At 34.7% G+C, this 27,104-nt stretch overlaps 1 protein-coding gene across 1 annotated transcript; it reads left to right on the top strand.

Moving 5' to 3' along the window:
- Positions 1-1,142: 1,142 nt before the first annotated feature.
- SNRNP48 (small nuclear ribonucleoprotein U11/U12 subunit 48) lies at positions 1,143-27,104 on the top strand. The gene is made up of 9 exons (XM_016138250.2): positions 1,143-1,343; positions 4,935-5,048; positions 5,302-5,362; positions 6,195-6,269; positions 12,599-12,787; positions 13,199-13,320; positions 20,311-20,399; positions 20,730-20,894; positions 22,531-27,104. The coding sequence occupies exons 1-9, from the start codon at positions 1,188-1,190 to the stop codon at positions 22,577-22,579; spliced, it is 1,020 nt and encodes a 339-aa protein (XP_015993736.1). The 5' UTR covers positions 1,143-1,187; the 3' UTR covers positions 22,580-27,104.

The raw sequence follows: 27,104 nt of genomic DNA, 5'->3' as shown, positions 1-27,104 counted from the left end.
TAAAATGGCTTCCCCTGGTCAAATTTGGGATAATTTGAGAATCAACAAAAATTAAAATGGTAATAGAGTAGTAGTAATGAATTAAAAACAATAAATCAACACCTTGGTTGCATAGTGAAACAACAAAATGAAGATGTAAGAATGGATGCTAACTAATAAGTAGAAGCCACGGTAGAATTAAAGAATTACCACCTATAGCTCCTAACATCGTACAGATTCAGTGAAGGATTTTGTGTCTGTTGGGGAACAGGGCATTCATATGGCCTCAAGCTATCATCCCACAGATTACCAATTACCAAGAGGAAATGTACTATTAAAATGGAATGATACAGCCACCACCTTTATCAAGTTATCAAATTTGACATTACTAATAGCAGGAGAATCTAAAATATGTGTCCTCTATGAGATGCAATGAAGAGATACACATCTTGCAAGACCGCTTAAACTAATCTAATCATAAAGGAATAAAAATCTGACAAATCCTGAAAAAGGGACATTCTACGACAACCGTGAGGCTCCTGACAAAATTCAAAGACTTAATTTTAAAAGGAGAGTAGTAGAGACTGTTTCAGATTAAAAGAGATAATAACCAATTATAGGTTATAGGTTGAAAAAATAAAACAGCTATAAAAGGAATTTTGGGAACAATAAGAAATTTAAATATGAGCTGCGTATTAGATATTATGAAATTATTAATTTTCTTAGGTTTGATTATGTATTGTGATTACGTAGAAAACATCCTTAGAGATTTATACAGACATTTGGAGTGAAGTATATGCAACTTACTTTTAAGTAATTCAGCAAAAATAGTGTGTGGGGCTGACCGTGTATGTGGAGACCCAGGGAAAGGAAACGTGGCTACATATTAATTAATGAGGATGGCTATGCTAATCCTAACTGTACTATTCTTTAAACTTTTTTTGGATATAAGCTATATTTTTTTGAGTTGGGGTGGGGCGGGATGCTGTTGATGGAAGACCAGGAGCAAATGCTTTGAAAGGCAGTTACAAAAGCAGCGATATTTGGAAGAGAGGAAAACCTCTCAAAACGACAGTTCCGGCCCTCCCCGGAATCCTTCCCTATGAGCGGTTCTAGTCACGTGTCTCTGTGCTCCGCCCACAGCTCCCAGAATCCCGCGCGCGCGACCAGCAGTTGGGCAGTTTCTCTGTGGCTGGGCCGGCGCAGCCATGGAGGACGATCCTCCTCCGGTGGAGGAGCGGCGGCGGCTGCAGGAGGAGCTGAGCGAGTTTGTGGAGAGCTGCTGTCGGACTCTGGAGGAAGTGACGGTGTCCTTGGGCTGGAGCCTGGATCGGCTGGACCCTGGGGAGGAGGAGGCGGCAGAGGTAATGGGTGTAGGCACGCGGGGTTCCTTTGGGGGCCCTCAGCCTGCAGTCTTCTCTGGCTGTGGAGGAATTCGCGCGGGGAGCCGTGGAGGGAAGGACATAGGAGCGCCCCCATCTCCCCCCACCCCACCTCGTCTGCAGAGCCATGGTGGGCGCCTGGGACTCGGCTTGGAACGCCCATGACGCCTCCGGGGCCTGGGGCGGGGCGGGCAAGTCTACTCCCCGCTCCCCCCCGCTCCCCCGCCGAGCGCTCCGCACCCACCTCTTGTGCCGCACACCTGCCTCGGAACTTCGAGTTTAAAGAAAATGTGAAAATGCTGTGGGTGAGGGGAGAATGGTAGATCTGATGTTTATTTAGAAAGTGAATGGGTCTCAGAATGCTACTAACAGGTATTGGTTTGCTTTGTCATCTGTCACTTGGATTCCGCAGTTGCACCAGGTTCGGTGTCAGGAGAGCTTGGGAGTTCAGTTCACCTTTGTTTGCCTAAAAATCGTGCACTTCTGACTGGGGACAGCACCGACCCTAGAATTATTAAAAGAACGTCACTAAGAGATGGTGACTAGCAGCTCTCCAAAATATTATTGTTTTGAAAAAAAAAATGTAGGTTAGTCTGTTAGAGTGACTAATTTTGACTTTTTTTTTAGTAGGGTGGGAGGAAGGGAAATGTTCCAATGTGAGATAATTCATGATCTCTAAATTCTTTCTGGGTTTACCATGCTGTAATAATTTCTCTTGAGTTTAAATTACATAACTGATTCCCCAGAGGCATTTAAAAGTGAAGTCCAGCATAGGGAATATATATAGTCAATAATATTGTAACAACTCCATAGAGTGCCAGGTGGGTGGGTACTAGACTAATCAGGGGGATAACTTTATAAATTATATAAATGCCTGACCAGTCTGCTGTACACCTGAAACTAATATCAAATAATATTGAATGTCAACACTAATTGAAAAATGAAAATTAAAAAGACTAAAAAAAGTATTTGATTTATATACAGATTGTTCATATTTATAGTATTAACAGTATAGTAGAATTAAAAAAACACTTTTTTGTTTAGAGGTATATTTGAAGCTGCAAATTTCATTGGGTGAAGTATACAAAGTGCTATATTTAAGCGCTAATACAGGAACACTTAAATGTTAACTCAAGCCTTTCCATGCCAGTGTTTACTCAGCATTGTAGTAAATTTGGATTTCTTGTGTTAACAACTCTTTGTATATGCCACCTACTATATATTACCTCATTTAATACTCATCTTTACCCCATGAGTAAGTACTGTTAAGCCACATTTTGCAGATGAAGCAAACCCAGAGAGGTACGAATTTGTCCAAGGACACATTGCTAATGGCAGTAAGGATTTGAACCCCAGCGTTCTTGCTCCTGAGAATCTGTGTGCTTAATTGCTATGCTGCCACTCTAAAACTTGTTTGTAAAATTCCAAAATTCGACTGTCAGCTATGGTATACCTCTTACTTCTGCAAAACCAATATCTAATATTCAGGAAAGCGACTGGCTTAAAAAAAAATCCTGGTAAGTGACATCTATAACTCCTGGACTAGGTGCAGTCCAGATAGTTAATGAATCTATACTTTTTTGTTAGAATATTTTAATACTGAAGTTGAGTGAACAGCAGTCTCAGTTCCTGACCTCATAGAGCTTACTGTTTGGTGGTAGTGAGGAGGAAAACAGAAATCAGCCATAACATTATAATATGACAAAGTCTATGAAGGGTGGATTAGAATTGCTGTAGTACAATTCTAATCCACCCTTCATAGACTGTGGTGGGACAGCAGAAACTTCCTGGATAAAGTGAATTCTAAGCTGATAATAAAAGTGAGCTGAATTTAGCTAGGTGAAGCACAGAGGAAGGAAACATCAACAGCATGTGTAGAATTCCAGAGACAAGGGCATGACCAGATCAGTAAACCTCCTATAGTTAAGGACAGCTAGAGCATAGGATGTGGAGAAGGAGGGGAATGATAGTAGTCAGGGGCCAGATCTTACAGGGCTCTTTGTGAGCCTTTTAAAATCTATATACATATATTTTAATGAGGGCAATGGGGAGGCATGGAAGTATTTTAAGCTAGGCATATCCTAAATATATTTCTTTTTAATAAAGTAATTGCTTACATTTATTGAACACTTGCTCTGTATTAGGTCCTATTTGAATTGCTTTAGGTATATAAATTCATGTATAACTTATTTAATCTTTACAATAGCTTTATGAGAGAAGTCCTGCTATTGTATCCATTTTATAGGTGAGGAAACTGAGGGAAATAAAGGTTTAGTACCTTGATCAAGTTCACAGTCAGTAAGTGGCAGACCTGGGAACACACTAGCTACAGTGTAGAGAATGGAATGGACAGCAAGACTGGAAGCAGAGCAAGCAGTTTGGCAATGTCTTTTGTAATCTAGGAGAGAGATGATGATATCCTGAATTGGGAAATTGGTAGTGGGGATGGATTATGTAGAGAAATTTCAGAGTTATTTAGTCATAAAAAGGATAGGTGATTGATTAGATGTGGATAATATGGGAGAAGAGGCAGTTTCCTGTGTAAGACCTTTCACTGAAATAGGAAAACACAAGATGAACAGGTTTGGGGGTCAGGAGACCATGAATGTAATTAATTATTTTTAGTCATTTTGAAATTTTAGTGTCTTTAGTGTAAAGTATTCAAGACAGAAACAAGGTCTAAAGATTAGATTTTGGGAGTCATCACTATATAGTGAAAATCGAAGTCATGAGTTCTTCCAGTAAGTCTATGTCAAATGGCAAAATACCACTGGTTAGACATACATGAAACACCAACATTTAAAAGGGGACATGTAGTGATATACATACACAGTGGAATATTATTTAGTAGTAAAAAAGAATGAAATTTTGCCATTCACGACAATATAGATGGACCTAGAGAGTATTATGCTAAGTGGAGTAAGACAGAAAAAGACAAATACTGTATGATTTCACTTATATGTGGAATCCAAACAATAATTAAACAGAAGCAGCCATAGATACAGACAGTAAGCTAATGGTTACCAAAGGGGCGGGGTTTGAGGGTTTGGAATGTAAATAAAAGAAAATATATGTGTACCACAGGTGTATAAGGTCCCTTTGGGAAAAAAATAACAAAGGGGGACAGGTAGAACAAAGACAGATCTTTAGAGGAGACTAAGTAGAAGGAGCCAGAGAGGTAAATGGAACAGGATGATGGAAATGGACAATTGTATTATGATCTTCTAAGAATTCAAATATTATAAAGACTGTAACATGTGCTTTGGCTATAGTAGCAAGAAGATTGTTAGTGACCTACTGACTGGTGGGTGAGGCTGTTGTGGCTGTGAGTGTGAATTAGTCTTTCAGAGTTGGGCTTTAAAAGGGTGGAGAGAAGGCAGAGGCTATAAGGGGAAGAGAGATTGAGGGAGGTTGTCGTTTTTTTTTTTAACATGCACATATACTCAGATGGGGTTGGGAGAAGCATGTAGAAGAGGACATAACTAGATAATACCACCTAAGTATAAACATTTAATTATTTAAATCTTCAAATATTGTGTTCCTTTTTCCTTTGCTTCTGTTTGATTTTTATAGGATGAAGTTGTGATATGCCCTTATGACTCCAATCATCACATGCCTAAATCATCTTTAGCGAAGCACATGGTATCCTGTAGATTGAGGAAACTGGGCTACACCAAAGAAGAAGAGGTACCATATATTTATTATATATATGTCATGTAATTCAAGCATTAATAAATTTATAATGTATGGAAGAGACAGTGTGAGGTTTTCTGACATAAAACAATAGTCATTTGTGGGATGGAATGGTACTTGCCTAATGTCACAAATTATTGCAAAAATATTTAAATGATACTACTCTATGGTTGGTTTATGCCTAATCTTAAAATAGTTAATCGTCTGATACTCAAAAACACTTAAGTTTTTTTTCTTTACTATTTAGGATAAAATGTATGATTCTGAATTTTTCTATGAGAATGCAAGGATACCTTCAGTTACTTTAAGTAAGTATTAGCTTAATAGATTATAATTTTAAAATGTCTTACTGTAGATATATTTGTATAGGTATTGACAATTCATTTTAAATTATCAAAAGAATGGAGTTTTTGCTTCTGATTAAGGAAATTTTGTACCTTAAGAGAATATAGGATTAATTAATGTACAGTGAAACTAGTTTTTGTAATCTGAAATTTAGAGACCAAGCTTATATTAATAGGCAATGAAAACTTTGCAAAGCCTTATACAGTAGGATGCTTCTTGATTATAACAAAAATCTGGTCACACAACAGTTTGAAGATAGGACTGAAGATGGAAATGTGTTCCAAGAGATTAAAATCTTGGGCTCTGAAATTAGATTGCCTTGTTTTAGCTCCTAGTTTTGTCACTAATGTGCAACTTTTAGCAAAGTAATTAACTTTTTTTTTTTTTGGCCTAAATTTCTTCATAAAATGGGTATGACGGTAATAGTTCCTATGTGAGGATTAAATGATATGATATGATATATGTAGGATTCTTAGAATAGCGCCTGACACTATTATATCACAATGATTCAAACAATTTTAGATATTGTTGGTTGCTAAAATTTGTAGTAGCTATTGCTGCATGCCTGAATAAATTTTCTGAACCACTTGATCTCTGGTTACTTACTGGGATCTAGTCAGATCTGCAAGAATTATGCATTCGGATTTCCTAGGCACTTATGTGGGTTTTTCCTCTAAGATTCTTGAAGGTTTTTCTATGAGCTCAAAGAGCCTGGATTGGAAATCAGTTAGTAATTTAATTGTGGACACTAATGATTCATGTTATGTTTATGGATTTTTTTTTTTTTTTTGACAGATAAGGACTCTCAATTCCAGATAATTAAACAAGCTAGAACCACAGTTGGAAAAGATGGCGATTGTTATAATCAAAGTAAGTGGCATCATAGTTTGAGCTAATTAATGAATCAAACTGTTTTTGCCCCCCACAAAAACATGTTACTAATTTTTAAGAAACTTGTGAAAACAATTACATGGGAAAGGTTAAGTTTTAATTTAATTAGAATACTGTGCCTGGTGTCAACTTCATTTGTTTGATATTTTCTGCTCAAATACACCAGAGTCCTCAATAGGACATTATCTTAGCTAGGGCTTCATACTTTGGAATGACCTAGTAGGTAGGATTGCCTTGTAGATAATTTTTAAAATTATTATTTAGTAAATAAATCTCATTGAGTACAACTGTTTTACCCCAAGATTTCCTTTCTTGAGAATTAGCCCATTGTTAAATGTAAGAATGTTGAAATGCAATATAAGGCTAAAAGATTTAGATCAGTCTCCATAGCTGCCCCCCTGAATAAAGCACAAACACAAAAGTTTTACATTCAGTTTCATTTCCCTTCATGCCCAGGTTTGGAGCTGGGTTAGGAGTGTCTGACTTGGACTTACTTCAGCAGAGACTAGGTTAGAATTTTTAAGCATGAGCTTTTAGGAAATTGAAAGAAAACTTAACCTATCAAAAACAGAAGTAAACGAGTAAATAGAGTTAGATTTCTGATTCTAGATATAACATCTAGCCTAAACATGACTGCCTCCTTCTATAAGGATTTCCGAGTTGTCTTTCAAATCTTCTAATGGTTGCTTTCTCTGGACATACCTTTTTTCCCCCTCACTTTTCTTTCGAGTTGGATTATATTCACCAGCTCATTGTTATGATTTGTTTTTTTATTTGATTGAAGTTCAGGGTCTTAACCCATTGTTCTCAGCCAATATCTGGGTTTGATTTCTCCCTAAGTTCAGAAGGAGGAAGTCTCTTATCCTTAGTGTATATTATGTTGGTTCCTTGAAATAACCAGAATCACATTTCTTGTTTTCCTGTTTTGAAGCTCCCATTTTTATGTACTTTTGTGCTAAATTCCAGGTATTTTTCTTTGAGGGAGACATTTGATCCTCATTGTTTTTGAAAAGATTGCCTTGTTTTGGCCTCTTATTGGTTCTACTCATTGCCTCTGTTTAGTTAATGAACCAATTAAAACGGGGAGAATTTTAGTTTTTGGAAGGATTAATTGTTAAATGACTGTATTTGATCTTAACTAGTTAGATAGATTTACTGGATGTATTTCAGAGTTGAAAGAGAACTTGGATATCATCTAGTCCTGTGTCTGCTTTTTATAGATAAGGAAAAAGAACCTGTCTGATAGAGATGACAAAGTTCTGGTGTATTTGTTTAAAGGCCCTCAATACTTTTAAATTTTAAGAGCGATCCTTTTTTCAAAGCTCTGTTATATATTTCTTTACGCCTCAAAACAGACCTGTGATAGGTTGGACAAATATTTTCCCCTCCACAGTTGGTAAAGAAGTAGAGGTGCACAAGTGAATTAAATTAACACTCCTTTGCTTAGCAAAGCTGGGTTGAGAACCAAGTTCTGAATCTTGGCACAAACTCTGAACCGAGTTGTTCTGCTTTCTGTTAGAAACTCCGCATTTAGTGAAATTTGTAGATTCTAGGTATTGCTCAAATACATCCATTATTATGTCTATCATGATTAAGTAGAAATCACAAACTTCAATTCTCTATACTGTAACTGTTAATACTGTTCATCGTTTATTCTACTTTATGCGAGACTATTTTAAAGAATTAATTACTACACCTCTTACAAATGACAACTTTTCTGAGTTTTCGCTTCCTTTTCTGTAATACAAAACTATGTTGTGGTGTTGTTTAGAGCAATAGAGATAATGAATGCTATGCTAGCCTTAACTAGTAATTGGAAGCTGCTATTGTCTAAGCAATTTAATTTCTAAGCAAATTAATGTATAGGAAGCAATATTAAGATAATGAAATGGGGGAGAATTTTTTTATATATATGAGTGATATTCTAGACATTAGAAAATGTTCTAAGCTTTTTATTTATGTAATCGAGTTAAAAGGCAGATTTGGACATTGAATTTAGTTCTTTACAAAAGCAAAGAATTGCTTTGAATGAATACTCTCAATAGTTAAAAGGAACTTTTATTGATTTTGAATCTTTGCACTAGCTTAAATTAAGATTTACTTGTTAAGAATAACTATTTTTATATGATCTGTAACCTTTTTAAAGCTTTTTCAAAAATATTGTGTAGAGTTCTGCAATGTCTTAACAAAGATTATTTTTCGTGACTCACTTATATCTTAGGCATATTAAATATTTTACTCCAGGACCTCTTTAATATTGTTTTATTGATGTATTTACTTTGGAGGAAGATGACTAACATGAACAAATTTACATTTTCCCATTTAATTAATATTTTGTTATTCACTAAATTATGTTTTTTTAATGAGGTTATATTTATGTTTTTATTTCATCAGTCTTAAATCTAAACTCAAGGTACAGAATTCTTATTCCATTAATTTTGTGAAAGCTTAAACAACCATTAGATCTACTTACTTGTGTTCATATATAGTTACTTTGGTTAATTTTATAACTCAGATATTAATTCCACTCATAAACAATCATTTTATATTGAGTGGTTCATCTTTTTCCTTCCATATTAAAGATTAGAGTTGCTATACTTTTATGATATATACAGTAGGCCTTTGAACAACATGGGTTTGAACTGTGCAGATATACTTATATACAGATTTTTTAAATTAAATACAGTTGGCCTTCTATATCCATAGGTTTCACATTTCATGGATTTCGATATCCCAGGAGGATACCAAAACAGAATTTTCAAATCACAGTTGGGAATCCGGGGCTGTGGGGGGCTGACTGTGTGCATTGTTCTATACCATTTTATATAAGGGACTTGAGCATCTGTGGATTTTGGTATCCGCCGAGGATCCTGGAACCAATCCCCTATGAATACCAAGGGCTGACTGTAGCTAAGTTTTTAGGGAGTCAAAAGTTATACAAGGATTTTCGACTGCACGGGGAAGTTGGTGTTCATTCATGGCCCTAACCCTGTATTGTTTAAGGGTCAACTTTATTTGAGTCATGGCCATGATTTGAAGATCAGTTTACTAAAGAACCCTAAAGAGATTGGGTTACAGTAGTTCTAGAGCTAATCTGTTCCTATTACTTGTGAGAATTTGGCAAGTCATTTTGCTTCTGTGGGCTTTAATTTCTTTATCTCTAATGTTAGGAAATTGATTCTATATGAATTCTCCCTAAAATTCTGAATTTGTATTTTGGAAACAATGCCTCTTGTTAATATTTAGTGTTGTTTCCCGTATGGTTAGGATGCTCTATGGAGGTAAGAGCAACTAACAAGGAGGAATGAGAATTAAGAGTTATTAAAAAGGAGATTAAGAGTTTCAGTTTGGGATGATGAAAAGTTACGGAGGTGGATAGAAGAAATGGTTGCACAACAATGCGAATGTGCTAGTGCCAATGACCTATACACTTAAAGTGGTTAAAATGGCCAATTTTATGTTATGTATATTTTATCACAATTAAAAAAAACCTGCTATACAAAAAGTAGAAAGAAGGTCTCAGAATTGGTGTGATTACAGCTCATTCAGATGTACCTCTAAATCATATAGAAACTCAAGTTTGAAAATTTACATTTTATTGAAATGTAAATGTATTTAAGTGTGTTTATCCATTTTTTTTTTGTCACAAATATCTGTGTTCTGAATGATTTGAATACAGTTTGTTTAACTTTTCCTGTACTTTTTCTTTTTCAGTAATTGGGGTGAGTATAAAGAGGAATTAGGAACCTGAATGTACTCCTTATTTAAAGATATCAGTATCCTTTTTGCAAATGATATCCTTTTAAAAGTATCACTCAAATTTCTAAACTTTATCTTAATCACTGTCACAATAATATAGTCCAGATTTGGAATTTTAGTTGAATTTCAAGGAATTTAAGTATCAGTCTTCATCATACGGAAATTTAAGATGAATAAAGAAAATTCAAAAATATTTTAAGGAGGAAATTATATTTCTTTGTTTAAAAATGACTGGCAAAAGTTTATGTGGAGCTTGCTTATAATACAGTCATATACCGCATAATGACGTTTTGTCTACAACAGAATGCATATAATATACAATAATGATCTGTAAAATTATAATGGATTATAAGCAGAAGTTTGTGATAGTGAAAGAAAAGGCCAAACCCAGCTAAGATGTGGAATTTATGGCTAGCTCTTGGTGGTTTAAATAGACAAGTGGCTCAGCTTGTTGTCTACCTGCCTTGTGCCCTGCACCTTGCTGGGGCCTGGAGTTGGTAAAGAAATTAGGATAGTGGACTGGAGAGAAGGGGAGCCCAGAAACTCCTCCCACAGCCCATGCCTGTCCCTGCACACACATGTACATGCACACACACTTCTGCCCACAAACTCACTTTCCTCCCAGTTCCATTCCTCCCTCTCCTCTTTCTCTCATTCTCTCTCCTCCTTCCCCCTTTTATTTCTTGTCTCAAGCTTTATCTGTGTCTTTTTGGCCTCTGCTTCTGCTCTTTTTCTCCCTTTCTCTTTTCTTTCTCCCTTCCTTGCTCCCTCCTTCTCATGTCTGCTCTGCCTCCCATCATGCTTTCCTCCACAGTCCTTCCCCTGCCCTACTAACCCATATGCCCCCACCACACACTTTATCTTTTATACCGTATCTTCACTGTACATTTTCCAGGGTTAGATATGTTTAGATATGCAAATACTTAATTACAGTTGCCTATAGTATTCAGTATAATAACATGCTGTACAGGCATGTAGCCTAGGAGCAATAGGCTGTACCATATAGCCTAGATGTGTAGTAGGGCTATATCATCTAGGTTTGTGTAAGTGTACTCTGATATTCACACAATGATGAAATTGCCTAACGACGCATTTCTCAGAACATATCCCCATCATTAAGTGGCGCATGACTATACAATGTTTTCTAATCTTTGTATTTTTCTCCCAGGCTTTTATAGCTTATATTCAAAGGAATTACTTTTATCAAAGCTAACTCATTTTTATATTTTATTTTATATTATTTTAAATTAAATGTTTTAATATCTGGCTGCATAAAAGGTCTTTTTCTAGTGTCCACCAGAATTAGAGTAAAATCAATTGACTTGAAAAGGAAGGAACCCTTCTTCCCCACTAATTCAAAACCCCTCAATTAGTACAAATGGCCATGTATTGTTATCCATAGCTTTTAAACCACAGACTCAGATTCAATGTAGTTATCCTCTTAATTTGTAGACAAATGTAAGGTCATCTCCTTTTTTGTATTGTAATACTTAGTTCATGGTATGGTTTTGTTTGAAAAAAATTTTTTTAGGTCTCTTAGGAAGTCAACAAGGCTAGACTTTACCAAATATAAGTATATGGGAAGAGCCACTGATTTTACATTGTTCTGTGAACCCAGAGTTTTTACTTTAGAGTAACATAGCAAATACTAAAGTTTTTCTTTAGTAGCTCATGTTCTTTATTTGCATTAGTGAATAATGAAGTATGGGACTATCATTTTAAATTGCTTTATTTGCAGTTACAATGATTTTTTATTTCTTTGAGAAAATTTGAATCTCAAAACCAAATTTTTCTTCAGTGTTTAATACATCATATCAAGGTATTGTATTTACTTTTTTTCATTAACGAGCAGATTTTAGAAAGTTCCGTAACCGTTGTGGGGGCACCGCTGTTAACTTTTTTTCAGTTAACTTGGTTAAGCCAATATGCTGTTTCTTGAGAAAATTAAAACAAGTATTAATCTGTCTTCTTCTGTTCTGAGGAAGTGTGGAATTTCTGCTACTTAGTTGTTTTTTGGTCCCTAGCTCTAAGTCATTGCACAATGGGATGTATTTTGAATATGGAACAGTTAACTTGATATGTTGGATGAAAAAGACACATTTTCTGTATTTTTCAAAGGCACTGTAATGCTTATTACCTACTAAAAGTTTTTCCCCTAGCTTTTATGGGAAAAAGCATATAAATGAGAAATTAATATCTACTTTTAGAACATGGGTAGCCTTTTAAAAATTGTTACCCAAAAGGTTTTCTTAGAAGCAAATTGTCTCATGGTTGTTACTACCAAGCATGCCTTCATGGGATCTGTCTTAACACTATTGGAGAGAATAGAAAACATCCACAGTACATCCTTTCTGTGGCTATAGCATTCAGGATAGTCTCATTGTTTATCATTTATCATATAGATTGATACTTTATATATTTAAGGATTACCATGAAAAAATCGTGTTAATATTGTATTATTACAGCATATATTTAAAGATAAGTAGTAGAATTTTAAGTCCACAGTGCTTCATGTATTGTTTATTCTTGTGGTTTTATTTTTACTTTAGGGATTTATTCTTCATTGCCTGTTGAAGTTCCTCTGAATCACAAACGATTTGTTTGTGATCTAACCCAAGCCGATCGTCTTGCCCTTTATGATTTTGTAATTGAGGAGACAAAGAAAAAGCGCTCTGATTCTCAAATTATTGAAAATGACAGTGATCTCTTTGTAGACTTGGCTGCAAAAGTCAATCAAGGTTAGAGATGAATATCTTAGTTTTTTATTTCTTAACTGTCATTCTGTTCTTTGAGTGTTAAGATGAGTTGGAATAGGATAGTTTTGTATCATCTGATATTCATATATATATATTAAGGTGTTTACTTAGTACATGAAATTTTGCTCTCTAATTTTTCATTAAGCATAGCTTCCTTCTGTAAGAATGTTACTTACAGCTGTGCTGTTACTTGACTCTATGTACCTAAACACTCTTATATTCAACTAATGGCTAGAGAAAAGGAATGATAACGTAGCACATTTATATAACGTGGAATTTTTATAATATTTTTGTGTGCTACACTGAAATGTAGGATGATTGTGATCTTCCTGCTAATTTATAAGAATTTAAAAGCTTCTAAGCATATAATAATTTTATTTTATTCTTTATTAGATAATAGTCGAAAGAGTCCAAAATCTTACCTTGAAATCCTGGCAGAAGTGAGGGATTATAAAAGAAGACGCCAGTCCTATAGAGCTAAGAATGTTCACATAACCAAGAAATCATATACTGAGGTAAGTTTTACATAATCTTGTAGAGCTTTGCCCCAGAACAGAAATGGCCCGTAGGTATTTTTCTGAGTCTGTTTTACAGAATTCCACAGTTCCTCAGAGATTGTATCTTCAGGTGGCCATACCTGATTTTGTATTTGCTCCATTGCTTTCAGACCCACCCTTTACCAGACAAAGGCTTTTCTGGGTACAAAAACCTTACATAAAGAGGCATAATCTTTTTAAAAAATACCTCCTTTTGAGAAAGTGGTAAGAGGATGGATTTTGGCTTTAAACAGAGCTGAACTTAAGTTCTGTATATCATTGGCTATTTGACTTGGGCAAGTTATTTGAGCTTTTTAAGATTCAGCTTTTTTTCATTTTATAATAATACAGACTCTGCAGCGTTGTTAACTGAGATTATGCATGTAGGCACTGTAAGGTAAACATTTGTCACGCCTAGAGAAGTTTTAAAAGCAAACCTTTATTAGGAGAGCGTTCCCCGGTGAAGTTTTCTGGTCCCGAGAGGAGAGGGGCCAGAGAACTCACGACCTGGGACAGGAGGGCATAGTTTTTATAGGGTTATATGGGGGTAGAGTGTAGAATGGGGAATGTCAGTTGAGCATCCTGATTAGAGTGGTGGTTTAGAGTAGTGGCGGATTAGGGTGGTGGTGGATTAGGGCGGAGCCAGGGCTTTAGGGTGGGCCTTTGTCCGATTTTGATGTCAAACTGGGAAGCCTCCAGGCAGGATGCACCCCGCCCCACCCCACCCCCCCAACCTAACAGACACAAATTACTCAATAAATAGCTATCTTTTTTTTGGACAGAAATTTTAGTGTACTCTACTAAATATTTGGATTTAAGAAATATCTTGGTATAAATTATTTATATATATACTATAAATTAAAATTATGTATGTTATAAAATCATATAATTAATTACATTAATCTCTTGATGTATATCTAGATTTATTTTCAGATGTCATTTAGTGATAGAGTTGATGAATTTTTGGTATATGAATTTCTTCATTGAACCCCTAATGATTCCCACGTTATTCCTCACTTCTATGATTTCAGACTTTTCATAATCTGGCCTTGTAGAATGTATTTGGAAGAATTCCTTCCTCTTCAGTTTTTTAAGAGTTTGAGAAAGATAGTTTTTAAATCTCCGAATGCTTGAAGGAATTCCCCAGTTAAACTATATGGTCCTGGACTTTTATTTCTTGGGAGGTTTTAATTACTTATTTGATCTCCTTACTAGTAATTGGTCTATTCAGGTTTTCTTTTTCATTATTCAGTCTCGGAAGATTGTATTCTGAGAGTTTATCCATTTCCTTTAGGTTGTCCAATTTGTTGGTGTATAATTGTTGTAGTAGTTTCTTATGATCCTTTGTATTTCTGAATATCACTTGTAATCTTTTATTTCATGTTTTATTTATTTGAGCCCTTCTGTGTTTCTTGGGTAGTCTAGCTAAAGGTTTGTTGATTTTATTTTTTCAAAGAACCAACCCTTAATTTCATTGATCTTTCCTATTGTTTTAGTCTTTATTTCATTGATTTCTTCTCTTATCTTTATTATTTCCTTTCTTCTACTAATTTTGGCCTTGTTCTTTTTCTAGTTTCTTTAGGTGTAAAGTTAGTTCGTTTATTTGAGATTTTTCTTGTTTTTTGAGGTGGGCCTCTATTGCTGTAAACTTCCCTCTTAGAAATGCTTTTGCTTCATTCCATAGATTTTGATATGTCATATTTCTGTTTTTGTTTGTCTCTAGGTTTTTTTAAATTTAATTTCTCCTTTGATTTCTTGGTTAATCCATTGGTTGTTCAGTAGCATGTTGTTTAATATCCACATTTTTGTGGTTTTTCCACTTTCTTATGATTGATTTCTAAGTTCATACCATTGTGGTTAGAAAAGATGCTTGATGTGATTTCAGTCTTCTTGCATTTATTGAAACTTGTTTTGTGGCCTAACATGTGCTCTGTCCTGGAGAATGTTCTGTGTGCACTTGAGAAGAATGTGTATTCTGCTTTTGGATGGAATGTTCTCTCTCTATATCTATTATGTAGATCTGGTCTAATGTGTCATTTAAGGCCAATGGTTTCTTACTGATTTCTTTGTCCAAGTGATCTATTGCTAAAAGTTGGGTGTTTAAGTCCCCTACTATTGTATTCCTTTTAATTTTTCCCTTTAGGTCTGTTAATATTTGCATTGTGTATTTTGGTGCTCCTATGTTGGGTGTATATATATTTATAAAAGTAATATCCTCTTGCTGGATTGACCCCTTTAGCATTATGTAGTACCCTTCTTTGTCATATTATAGTCTTTGTTTTAAAGTCTGTTTGTCTGATATTTTTATAGAAACACCGCTTTCTTTTCATTTCTATATACATAGAATATCTTTTTCCGTTCTTCCACATCCAGTCTGTGTGTGTCCTTCTGAAGTGACTTTCTTATAGGAGCATATAGATGGGTCTTGTTGTTTTATTCATTCAGCCACTCTGTCTTTTGCTTGCTGATTTTAGTCCCTTTACATTTAAAGTAATCATTGATAAGTATGTACTTATTGCCATTTTGTTAATTGTTTTCTGGCTGTTTTTATAGTTCATCTCTGTTCCTTTCTTCCTCTCTTTCTCTCTTCCCTTGTGGTTTGATGGCATTCTTTAGTGTTATGTTTAGAGTCCTTTCACATTTTCCTTTGTATAGTTTACTATATGTTTTTTCTTTGAGGTTACCTTGAGTTTCACATATAACATCCTATGTATATAAGTCTTTTTAAAGTTGATAGCAGCTTAAATTTGAACATATTCCAATGCTTTATATATTTACCTTTTCCATGTTTTATATTTTTGATGACATTTTATATCTTTTTATTTTATATTTTCATGAACTATTGTTTTATTTTCTAACCTTCCTACTTGCTTTATAGATGACTGATCTGCTACCTTTACTATATATTTACCTTTTCTAGTGATATTTTTACTTATATATGTTTTCTTTCTATTAATTAGTGCCTTTTCTTTTTAGCTTAGAAAAGTTCCTTTAACATTTCTCGTAAGCTTGGTTTAGTGGTGATGAAGTTAAGCTTTTGGTTATCTGGAAAACTCGTGACCTCCTTCAAATCTTAATGTCAGCCTTTCTGAGTAGGATATTCATGGTTAGAAAACTTTCTTTTAGCACTTTGAATATGTCATGCCTCTCCTTTCTAGCTTTTAAAGTTTTTGTGGAAAAATCTGCTGATAGCCTATGGGGTTTGCCTCTTAAGTAATAAGTTGTTTTTCTTTTGCTACTCTCTTTATTCTTAACTTTACCATTTTAATTATAATGTGTCTTGCTGTGGTTCTCTTTGGGTTCATATCGTTTGGAACTCACTGGGCTTCCTGGACTAGAGTGTCTGATTCCTTTCCCAGATTAGGGAAGCTTTTTTTTTTGCCATTATTTCTTTAAATAACTTTTGTGGCTCTTTCTCTCTTCCCTTTCTGGGACCCTTATATTGTGAAATTTATTCCACTTGCTGTTGTCCTAGAGGTCTCTTAAAGTATCTTTGCTTTTTAAAATTCTGTTTTCATTTTCTGCTCTGTATTCATCGCTTTGTCTTCCTGCTTACTGATTTTTTCTACTTCATCCAGTTACTGTTGAACCCCTCTAGTGTATTTTGTCATTTAGTTATAAATTATTTTTGATACTTATATTTTCTATCTCTTAAAGTTCTCACTATGTTCATCCAGTTTGTTGAACATTTTTATGAGTATTACTTTGAACTCTTTATCAGGTATATTGCTTGTCTCTGTTCAATTAGGGTATTTTTCTGGATTTGTTTTATTCTTTGGTTTGGGACATATTTGTTTCCTCATTTTGTTTGACTTCCTATGTTTGTCTATATGTATTAGGTGAAACAGCTACCTCTCCCGGCCCTGAAAGAGTGGTCTTATGTAGTAGATGATCCATGGTGCCCAAAAATGCAATCTTCTCTTGCCACCAGAGTCAGGCACTCAAGGCGCTTCCCTTGTGTGAGCTGTGTCTACCCACAGCCTGTGGCAAGGCTGGCTGCCGTGTGAGATGAGTGGGTCATGGGGCGCTCATCTGGCCTGGCTGTGGTGCAGCTGTTGTGCAGGAAGTATGGGGCACGGTGTGCTTGTCTGTCTTATTGTGTGGCTACCACATGGGTTGGGCAGGGTGCGGGTGCTTGCCTGGCCTGGTAGCAGCACAGGATGAGCAGATCACTCTACCTATGCTGGCAGGCCAGAGGAAGGGCATCAAAAATGGCATATACCAGCTTCGTCACTAGCAAGTTTTAAAGTCTGGTGCCAGCTAGCGCTATGTCCCCAGGGAAAATCCTAGCTGGCAGCTGCTTTAAGTTTAGTAGGTGGATCTTCCTCACTTGTGGTATAGGCCTTTTCAAATGGTGCTTTTGTGCTAGATTTCAGGGTGAGTGGGTATGTGCACACGCCCTTTTAAGAGCATGTTCTCCATTCCCTACAGTTCTTTGTTTTAGCAGACTTAATCTCCATTGATTTTTATAGCCAGACACTTTGGGGCTCATCTTTCCTGTACCAGATCCAAGAAGTGGGGTTCCTAATGTGGGGCATGATTCCTTCACTCTTTGAGGGAGAGTTTCTTATTTTTGAATCCCTTCTGGTTGTGAGTCATCACACCTGGGGTGGGCCCGTGTCTCTGCATTTCCTACCTATCTTAGTGCATCTCTTATTTTTTTGTTGTGGAGGCACTGCTCATCTAGCTCTCAGATCCTCATCAGAGGAAAATTATTCCATCTGTAGCTTTATATTTGTTGTATCCATAGGAGGAGGTGAGTTCAGGGTCTTCCTATGCCTCCATCATGAACCGGAATGTCACTGTTTGAAATCTTGATATACACTGTTTCCATGAGGTGCTAGTTGACTCTGAGCCATCCAGTGGCTTGTCACATTTATGCTCTGTACCACATGGCTTAGCAGTTAATTTTATGCTGTTCTTTTTGTAATTAAAGTATGTACTTTAGACATCTCAGTAGAGGTCTGGGACCATGTCATACTACCTTAGTGATTCTTATAGTCCCTCAAATACTTGGTTATACAATACCTCATTTGTTTATTCTGTAGTCTCATAACCTTATAATCAAGTATTGCTGTTAGTGTTCTTTACAATTTTATGGTTAACTATTTATTATGGAAATATCGAAACATGTACTGAAGTGGATGAAATAGTCTAATAAACTTGTATGTTCATTACAAGTTTATTAGACTATTATCAACATACAACCTCCTGGTTTTATTTATATCCCCACTCACTATTGATCTCCCCTGCCTTAACGCTTGGTAATTTTAGAAACAGATCCCAAATAATCTTTTATCTGTGAATTACTTCAGTGTTTACAGATCTTTTAGTGATTTATATCCCTGGTCAGGGCTTTTTCAACATTTTATCAATTCCTAACGTCACTTATATCTTATATATTTTTTCTTTGCTCTGGACTATAACCTGAACTTTGACAAATTTCAGTAAATTTATTACATAGTATAGTTATTATGCATACCATATTGCTGTAGGGTATAAAATAAATGCACACAGATCCCACCCTTAAAGAGCTTATTTTAGTTAATAAGTGAAAAAGGCCTTTCAAAATACAAATTGAGGTAAGTGCTAAAATAAGGTGAGATCAAAGTATGTGGGAAGAAGGAAAAATTCTTAAAAACAATAAGATTGGTATAGCTGTCATAGAGAAAATATTTGAGAGAAGGAGAGAAGCAGAGATGGGGTAAGAGAATGTCTGTTTATTGGATTTTTCCTATTTGATGGACGTGTGCTAGGTTGGCCCTATGGAAACTGAATCCAGTGACATTTGGCTTCATGGAGCTCACATAGAACTAGTAGTCAGGAAGTTATTTAGGGCTACTCCAGAAGTGCTAAAGCTGGAATTAGAATTCAGGTGTGTGTGACTGATACCACTCTCTGGGTTAGACCTTGACCTGTCTTAGATTTTCTGCAAGAGAATATAGTGGAGGAGGGGAAACAGTGGATAAGCATTTTCCAGGTGAAAAGACTAGTGTTACTAAAAATTAAAAGTACAGGAGTTTTCCAGAGACCTGATAGTAATCCAAGGTGGCTAGAACTTGGGGCTTTTAAAGAACTGTCAAGTGGGAGATAAGGCTAGCTTCTACTTTGTGATGTAGTAAAATTGTGGAAGGCTTCATAGCCTCTGTTACAGAGTTTGGATATTGTTCCCTTTTACTTTAGGAGTTGTTGAAAATTTCTTTGAGATGGAGAGAAATGCAGTCAGACCTGAACCTATAGTATGTGTCTGAGATTGCCCTTTATTTCCTGTACCTTTCTTCTTAAAACTTTCCTAATTAGGTGTGAGGGAACCATCTGTAAGCTTCATCTAAATAGTGACTAGCGCTGTGCTAGGTGATGCCACAGAATAAATATGAAAGAAAAACACCTTTAAATGGCTCTTAGGTAATTGATTTATAGTCTCATTGGGAAAGTATCTGTGAATTGACTATAATGTTTCATGTTTTGTCTGTCATTTAACTTAATTGTAAGATTTTTTTTTTAAAGTTTTATGTGTAAATAATTTCAAATATATAAATAAATTGCAAAACTAAAAATAGTACAAAGAGCTCCTGTCTATCCTTTATACAGATCACTTGTAATGTCTTTATCTGTATATTTTTTGCTCTCTCAGTTTCTGTCTGTACATAAATTTTTTTCTGAACTATTTAAGGGTTATAGACATCTTGATTCTTTATCCTTAAATACTTAGTATGTATTTCCTAAGAATAGGGTTATTTTCTTACATAGTCACAGTATAGTTATCAACTTTAGCTGATATATTTTCATCTACCATTCATATTTCAATTTGACTGTTATCTCTTTTGTTTTCTAAACACATCCTATAGTCCATTGTATCATAGCTCTTAATAAATATTTGATTGTCAGTGGTGATTTTTCCCCCCTATCTTATATCTTAATTTTTTGAACAGCTTTCTTATCTGAAATTCTGTGCTTAACTCTCCTAAGGTGATTCGGGATGTGATAAATGTGCACATGGAAGAACTCAGTAATCATTGGCAAGAGGAACAGGAAAAAGCGGAGGATAATGCTGAAAAGTATGTCATTGTTTTTATCGGTGAAAATATTCTCTTTTAATGTTACCTGTAATTGTTTAAATTTTAGCATTTCTAAGGCCATTAGTAGCACACTGTATAACTCATCAGAATGCTTTTCATTTGTCATTGCTTAGGATTATTATACCAGCGTTGTAAAAGGTGTTATAAAAGCTATGTTTCTTTGATTGCCTTGTATGATATATAAGATTATACATATTTACTTAGACGTTATCTATCATTGGTCTGATATAGAATATTGGACTTCAGCCTGGCCTATATGGGAGACCAGTGGTTAAAAGTAAGAGATTAATGTTCTTTTCGGTGTTTCAGGAATGAAGAAAGGCGATCAGCTTCAGTAGATTCACGACAGTCAGGTGGAAGCTATTTGGATGCTGAGTGTTCACGACATAGAAGGGATCGGAGTAGGAGCCCACATAAACGAAAAAGAAATAAAGATAAGGATAAAAACTGGGACTCAAGAAGAAGGAAAGAGAGGTAAGTCTAACACTGTGTCATCTAACATTGAATTGTTTATTTTTGAAAAATAGACAGTTCCTTCTGTTATAGACCATGTTGAAAAAATAGATTGTAGCAGTTAATTAAGGTAAGGCGGATAAATAATTGATGAACATTCTTAACAGTCATCCTGTTTCATTCTTTTCAAATAACCACAGCTCTGGTGACAGTTCTCTGTATATCTGATTGGATATGGTTTTCCTTTTTTATTACTTGTTTTCTAATCAGGGCATTTGAAAGTAATGTCTAGGTAGAAGGTTAACTGTTAAAAATGTGTTTGCCTCTCTTCTGCTCCCTCCTTCCTCTCTTCCACCATTCCTCTCTCTTTTTGTTGTTATCTCTTTCTCTTGCTAATTCCTCAGACAGAGGATGTATAGTGTCAGAAAGAAGATCCAAACTTTAATATCAATTTGCCCTTGTTAATATCCCTGATAAAGTTTTGATAGCTGAGAAATATGAACTAAGACTACAGTAATGAATTTAAATCAGTTGAAGTCTATTTCTGTATTCCAGCTGCTTACTGGGCATCTACCTGGTTCATCAGGTCTATAACTGAACTTTCTTTTTCTCAGTCTGCTCCTCTTTACTCAGCATTTCCTGTCCTGGTTGGTGGATGACCATCATCTTTTTTTCTAAGTCAGAAATCAGGAGGTCATGTTAGATATTCCTTTTTTATTCCTTACCATCTGGTCTTAATTGCTGTCAGTTTTACCTAAAAATACCTCATACACATCTCTGTGACTATTGCTGTCCATCTGGAAAATAATGGTCATTTTCTTAATTATTCTGTTTGTAAGCTTGTCCCTTATGAGTCCATCCCTATGCTATGCCAGAATGAATTTTCACCTCTTAAAACTCTTCATTGGCAAAATTCACATTCCTTCGAATGGCTCTCAAGATCTCCAGGGTTAGGGCCTCTGCCTACCTATTCTTATATTTGGCACTACCCCATGAAATGTATAACTTATGCTCTAGCTAGCCCAAATTACAGTTTCTCATGCACACCATGCCACATTTGTGCCTTTCCACATTATGTTCTGCTGCCTGTTTTTTACTAGCCTGCTTGTTAAACTTCTACTTTCTGATTTGTTAGTGCTTCTTTCACTTAATTAATTTTTGACATCTGATCAATTTCTATTTACTTAACTACATTAGCCTCAAAATCTAAACATGAATACTTTTTTTATAGAGGATAAACTGAGTATTAGCAGGAAGTAGTTTTGAATAGGCTAATCTTTGCTATTCCCCCCTGAGATGGAATGAATTATGGGGCATTGAGATAGGAGCCAGGATAAGGGTGTCAGACGGCTTCTATGACTTTAGTATTTTCTTTGAAATAAATTTTCTGGTCATAAACTATGTATGTTTATTCAAAGTTAATTTTAAGGCAGAACTCAAAAGTGCAGTTTTAAAAAAATCAATTTTGTTTATTCCTTAATTTTAATGATGCATCGTCCATACTTACTCTTAAAAAATCACAGTTCAGTTGTAAATGCATGCTTTAACTTGTTCTGGTTTATATCTGATGTAAGTATGTTATCGATGAATTATGTTAAAGCTTTTGTGTTAAAATGTCCATCATTTATGATAGTTTTTTTTACCCCTTTCATTTCAGGGATGGGGAAAGACATCATAGTCATAAAAGAAGAAAACAAAAAGTATAAGTGAAGTATTTTTGCATGCTTTAATTATGCTGATGGAATGATAACCAATATGTTCATATTTTCATTATAATTGCTTTGTGTAGGGGATGTGTTTATATGACCTATTTGTGTTCAGATCATTATTTTTCAGTAAGTGCTTATGTCTCAAACCATGAATACACAAATATCCCTGTAACTTTGTCTTCTTTATATTTTAATAGATGATTGCTTCCTATTACTGATTTTGTTTTATTCTTTTCTGATAATTTATGTATCAGAAAAAATTTTAAAGTCAATACTTAAATTGTATAATATATGAATACATTCTCATTGTAAAAAAAATTAAACCTTACAGATAAGGCTAAAGTGCTCTTGGAACACCATCTGTAATCCCTGTGGCCACCCCAGTGGTAACTGTTGTTTATCACTACACTAGTGAATTATAATGGTGAAAAACAACGTAAGTATCTGTCAGGAGGGGAAAGGCCTGGCTAAATAAAATGCACTATAGTCATACAATAAATTGCTATATTGGATTTCAAAGATTTTGACTTTATATTAACATAGATAGATCTCAGAAACATAATGCTAAGTGAAAATAGCAAGTTGCAAAAAGATATGTGCAAGTTATACCTTTGTACAAAATAATACTCTATGTGTTCAGTGGCTGTCTATGTATGTAAACATATTTTTAAAGGTCTGAAAGAGCCCATACCAACTCACAACAGTGATTATTTATTTGGGGGAGATAATATAGATGGAGAGTTTAAGGGGTAGAAACCAGGATTGAGAGGGTGGCCAAAGCAAACTTTAGCTTTATCCATACTACATTAATTTTTTAAAAATAAGATATTCATCTTTTTCTTGTTAATTAAAAATACTTTTTTTTTTTTTTCGGTAAATGAACTCTTAAAAATATACTGTCATTTTGTTTTCTGTAAATGAATTTTATTGAAGTAGCGTTTACATAAAATAACATGTACCCATTTTAAGTGTACATTTCATTGAGTTTTGACAAACTATGTCACTATCACCTCACTCAAGATAGAGAATATTTCCTCTGCCTGCAAAGGTTCCCCTATATTCCTTTCCACAATCAGTCAATTTCTCTGCCCCCAGCGGTAGGCAGCCACAGATCTGTTTTTTGTTACTGTCGATGAAATATGTCTTTTCTAGAATTCATATAAATGAAATACTACAATATACACTCTGCCTTCTTCCACTCCATACATTTTTGAGATTGATTCATGTTGTTGTGTGTCAGTAGTCTATTCCCTTTTGTTGCTAGTAGTGTATTCTGTTGTTTGACAGATCATTCAGTGAAACTTTGGCATTAAATATTTAGCACTCATTTCCGAATATCTTGAAATGTAGCTTAAAAATTACAAAATGGCTTCCAAATAGAAATGAAACCTTAGTTATGTTTCATTTACATATTTATTACATAATTATTTCATTATGTAACTGACAATGATAGAAAAGTTGACTGAATTTAGAAAAGATTGGCTGTTATCCTTCAGAAATAGAAAATGGCGCTTATAAGTTGGAAATCAACAGGTCACTTTTCAACATGAAGTCCTATTACTGCCATTGTGCTTAATTTCTAAATATATAAAAGTCAGATTTAAAAATCTTAAAAACAAGGACTTTGGAGTTGCCATAATGTTGAGCTATATGAAATTACTGCTTTTGAATTATCAGCAATTTCTATAGTATAACTTAATTTATAATTTTGTTTTTCATTATGATTTTAATGATTCTACTAACTGGAAGAAACTAAAGAGTAAAATTAAAAGACAGACTGGGTTTTAGTAAAAGAAACAAGTGAAAAAAAATGGGGTAGCGGGTTTGGGGAAAAGTGGGATAGTATGAAAAAAGATGATCTAAAATGTAACTAGAGTTCTTTAAAGTCCAAAATTTTTAGTATCAACTACTGCAAACTGTCCAATAAAATGTAGAATTAGGCGGTAAGAGGTATTTGTTTGATCTTTAAATGTATTAATTTTCCATGCTTATCTATGTATATTTTGGACCCTTTCACTGGACTATGAGTTTCTCCATCAATATAACCCCCATGCCTAGCATATAATAGTTAATTTATTATTTAAATTTAGACAAAAGTATTTGCAAACCCATCACGTAACATCTAGTTTTTTATTGATAAAAGTGTGATATTAATAAACTGCTATCCATTTTACACATCTATCAAGTCTTAGCTCAGATGAAATCTTCTCACCCAAATATCTGATCTATTGACTGTAAATTTTTCCTTTCAAACTCTTTTCAAAGCACTAAGCATAGTTAATGTTTATTGAGTACCTACTGTGTGGCAGACTGTTCTGAGCTCTTTTTGATTGTAAAATATACAAAAAATTTTACCATTTTACCATTTTTAAATGTATAGTTCAGTGGCATTAAGTACATTCACATTGTTGTACAGCCATCATCACTGTCCGTCTCCAGAATGTTTTCATAATCTCAAAATGAAACACTGTACTCATTAAACAACTACTTTCCATTTACTCCCAGCCCCTGGTAACCACCATTCTACATTCTGTCTATGAATTTTACTAATCTAGGTACCTCATATTAGTGAAATTACAGAATATTCTTTTGCACCTGATTTATTTCTCTTACCATAGTGTTTTCAAGGTGCATTCATATTGTAGCATTTGTCAGATTTTTTTTTAAAGCTAAATAATATTCCATTGTGTATGTGTGTGTGTGTGTGTGTGTGTGTGTGTGTGTGTGTGTATGCCGCCTGTTGTGTATCTGTTACTCTGTGGATGAACAGGTGTAGCTTCCACCTTTTGGTTTTTGTGAATAATGCTGCTTTGAACATGGGTGTAAAAAATCTCAATCCCTGTTTTCAGATCTTGTGAGTGCATACCTAGAAGTGTAACTGCTGAGTCATAAGATAACTTCAATTTTTTGAGAAATTGCCATACTGTTTTCCACAGTGTTTGTATATTTTACATTCCTATCATCAATGCACCGGGGATCCAACTTCTAACCACATCCTTGGCAACACTTATTTTTTTCCTGCAGTGTGTGCTTGGTTTTTTTTTTGTTTGTTTTTTATTTTTTTGTTTGTTTTAAGATAATAACCATCCTAATGGGTATGAAATGATATCTCATTGTAGTTTTGATGAGCTCTTTATATTAAAATTAATTCTCGTAAAACATTCGGAAGTGTAAATACTATTATTACCATTTTGGAAATGAGGAAACTGTGAAGGTTTATGAATTAAGTTATGTGCTCTACTTCTCAAAGAAAGTGGGAGTTAGAATTCTAATCCAGGCAGTCTTGCTTCAGGGTTTATGCTTTTTCAATTTTTTCTCTCTTGTATTAGAATTATGTATTGCTTTTTATGTACTGCTCCTATCCCCAACCAGGTTTTAAAATTTTTCTGAAAGTAAAATACATGATGATTATCTTTGAATCACCAAAGTGATTGGATAATTCTTGAATGATGGAGTTGATAAATGTTTATATGAGGACAGTTAAGTGTAGAGATGCTTAGTTCCCCAATGCACAAACAATACTATACATATTGGAACTAGAGCCCCTACTCTTATATAAACTACTTTATTAACTGTGGACCCTTTTTAGCAGATTCACATTGTAGTTGTATCTGCTATTTCATAGCAGGTTCTTCATACCCACCAGCGTTCTCTGAACTCATTTATAAAATATTAAAAAAATTGAACATTTTATCACCTCCTATGTTGTTAAACTTAAACTGATCCACAATTAAACTTACATTGTATCTTGATACCATTTAGTTATGCACCAAAGTTTATTGCATTGACGAACTTTACATAGCAAGATTTCACATGAAGACATGAAAAAATGTCATCACCTCCAAAAATTAAGACTACTTGACAATTAAGTTTTGGATTCCTGTAGGAATTCAGTCAAAATAAGGAAATTGGAATTAGCTGAGGAAAAACTCAGATCTACTCTATCCTCCTGTCCTCTGCATCCTATCTCTTGCTTATCCTGAGGAAGAGACTGGATGTGGCTCCAGTCTGCCATTAGAGAACAATGCTTAGCGAAGTTCAACAGAGGAGGCATTTGTGAGCAAAAGAAATTAAGGGAGTTTCTCAAATATTTAGGCTGACATTGGCCACTTAAATTTACATATTGTTAAGGCAGCTGCTGCGCAGAGCCCAGGACTCTGATTACATTCAGTAAGAAAATGAACTAAATACTCAATTTCTCATTAGATAAAAAGTCTCCAACTATTTGCCATTTTTGAGAAAGGCCGATAGGATAATCTCAAACCTGTTAGTGAAAATTATTCATCAAATGGTAAACAAGAGGTAAAATATTTTAATTTGGCATTGAAAAATATTTTCTAATCACCAATGTATGTATTCTATAATACAGAAATATTAATCGTATAAAACTGCACAGAGTCTTTCCTTCCGTCTTCTGAGGATGCTTTTTTAAAAAATAGTGAGTTCATAAAGGCCCAAGGGTTCTCATGTAAAACTTTGTTACCATTTCGACTGTAGAAAAATAAAATCCATTTATAGTTGA

Source organism: Rousettus aegyptiacus, unplaced genomic scaffold (genome assembly GCF_014176215.1).
Source record: "Rousettus aegyptiacus isolate mRouAeg1 unplaced genomic scaffold, mRouAeg1.p scaffold_m13_p_1, whole genome shotgun sequence".
In the NCBI taxonomy this organism is placed as follows: Eukaryota; Metazoa; Chordata; class Mammalia; order Chiroptera; family Pteropodidae; genus Rousettus; species Rousettus aegyptiacus.
Note: the sequence above shows the minus strand (reverse complement) of the source record. Positions and strands in the feature narration are given on the sequence as shown.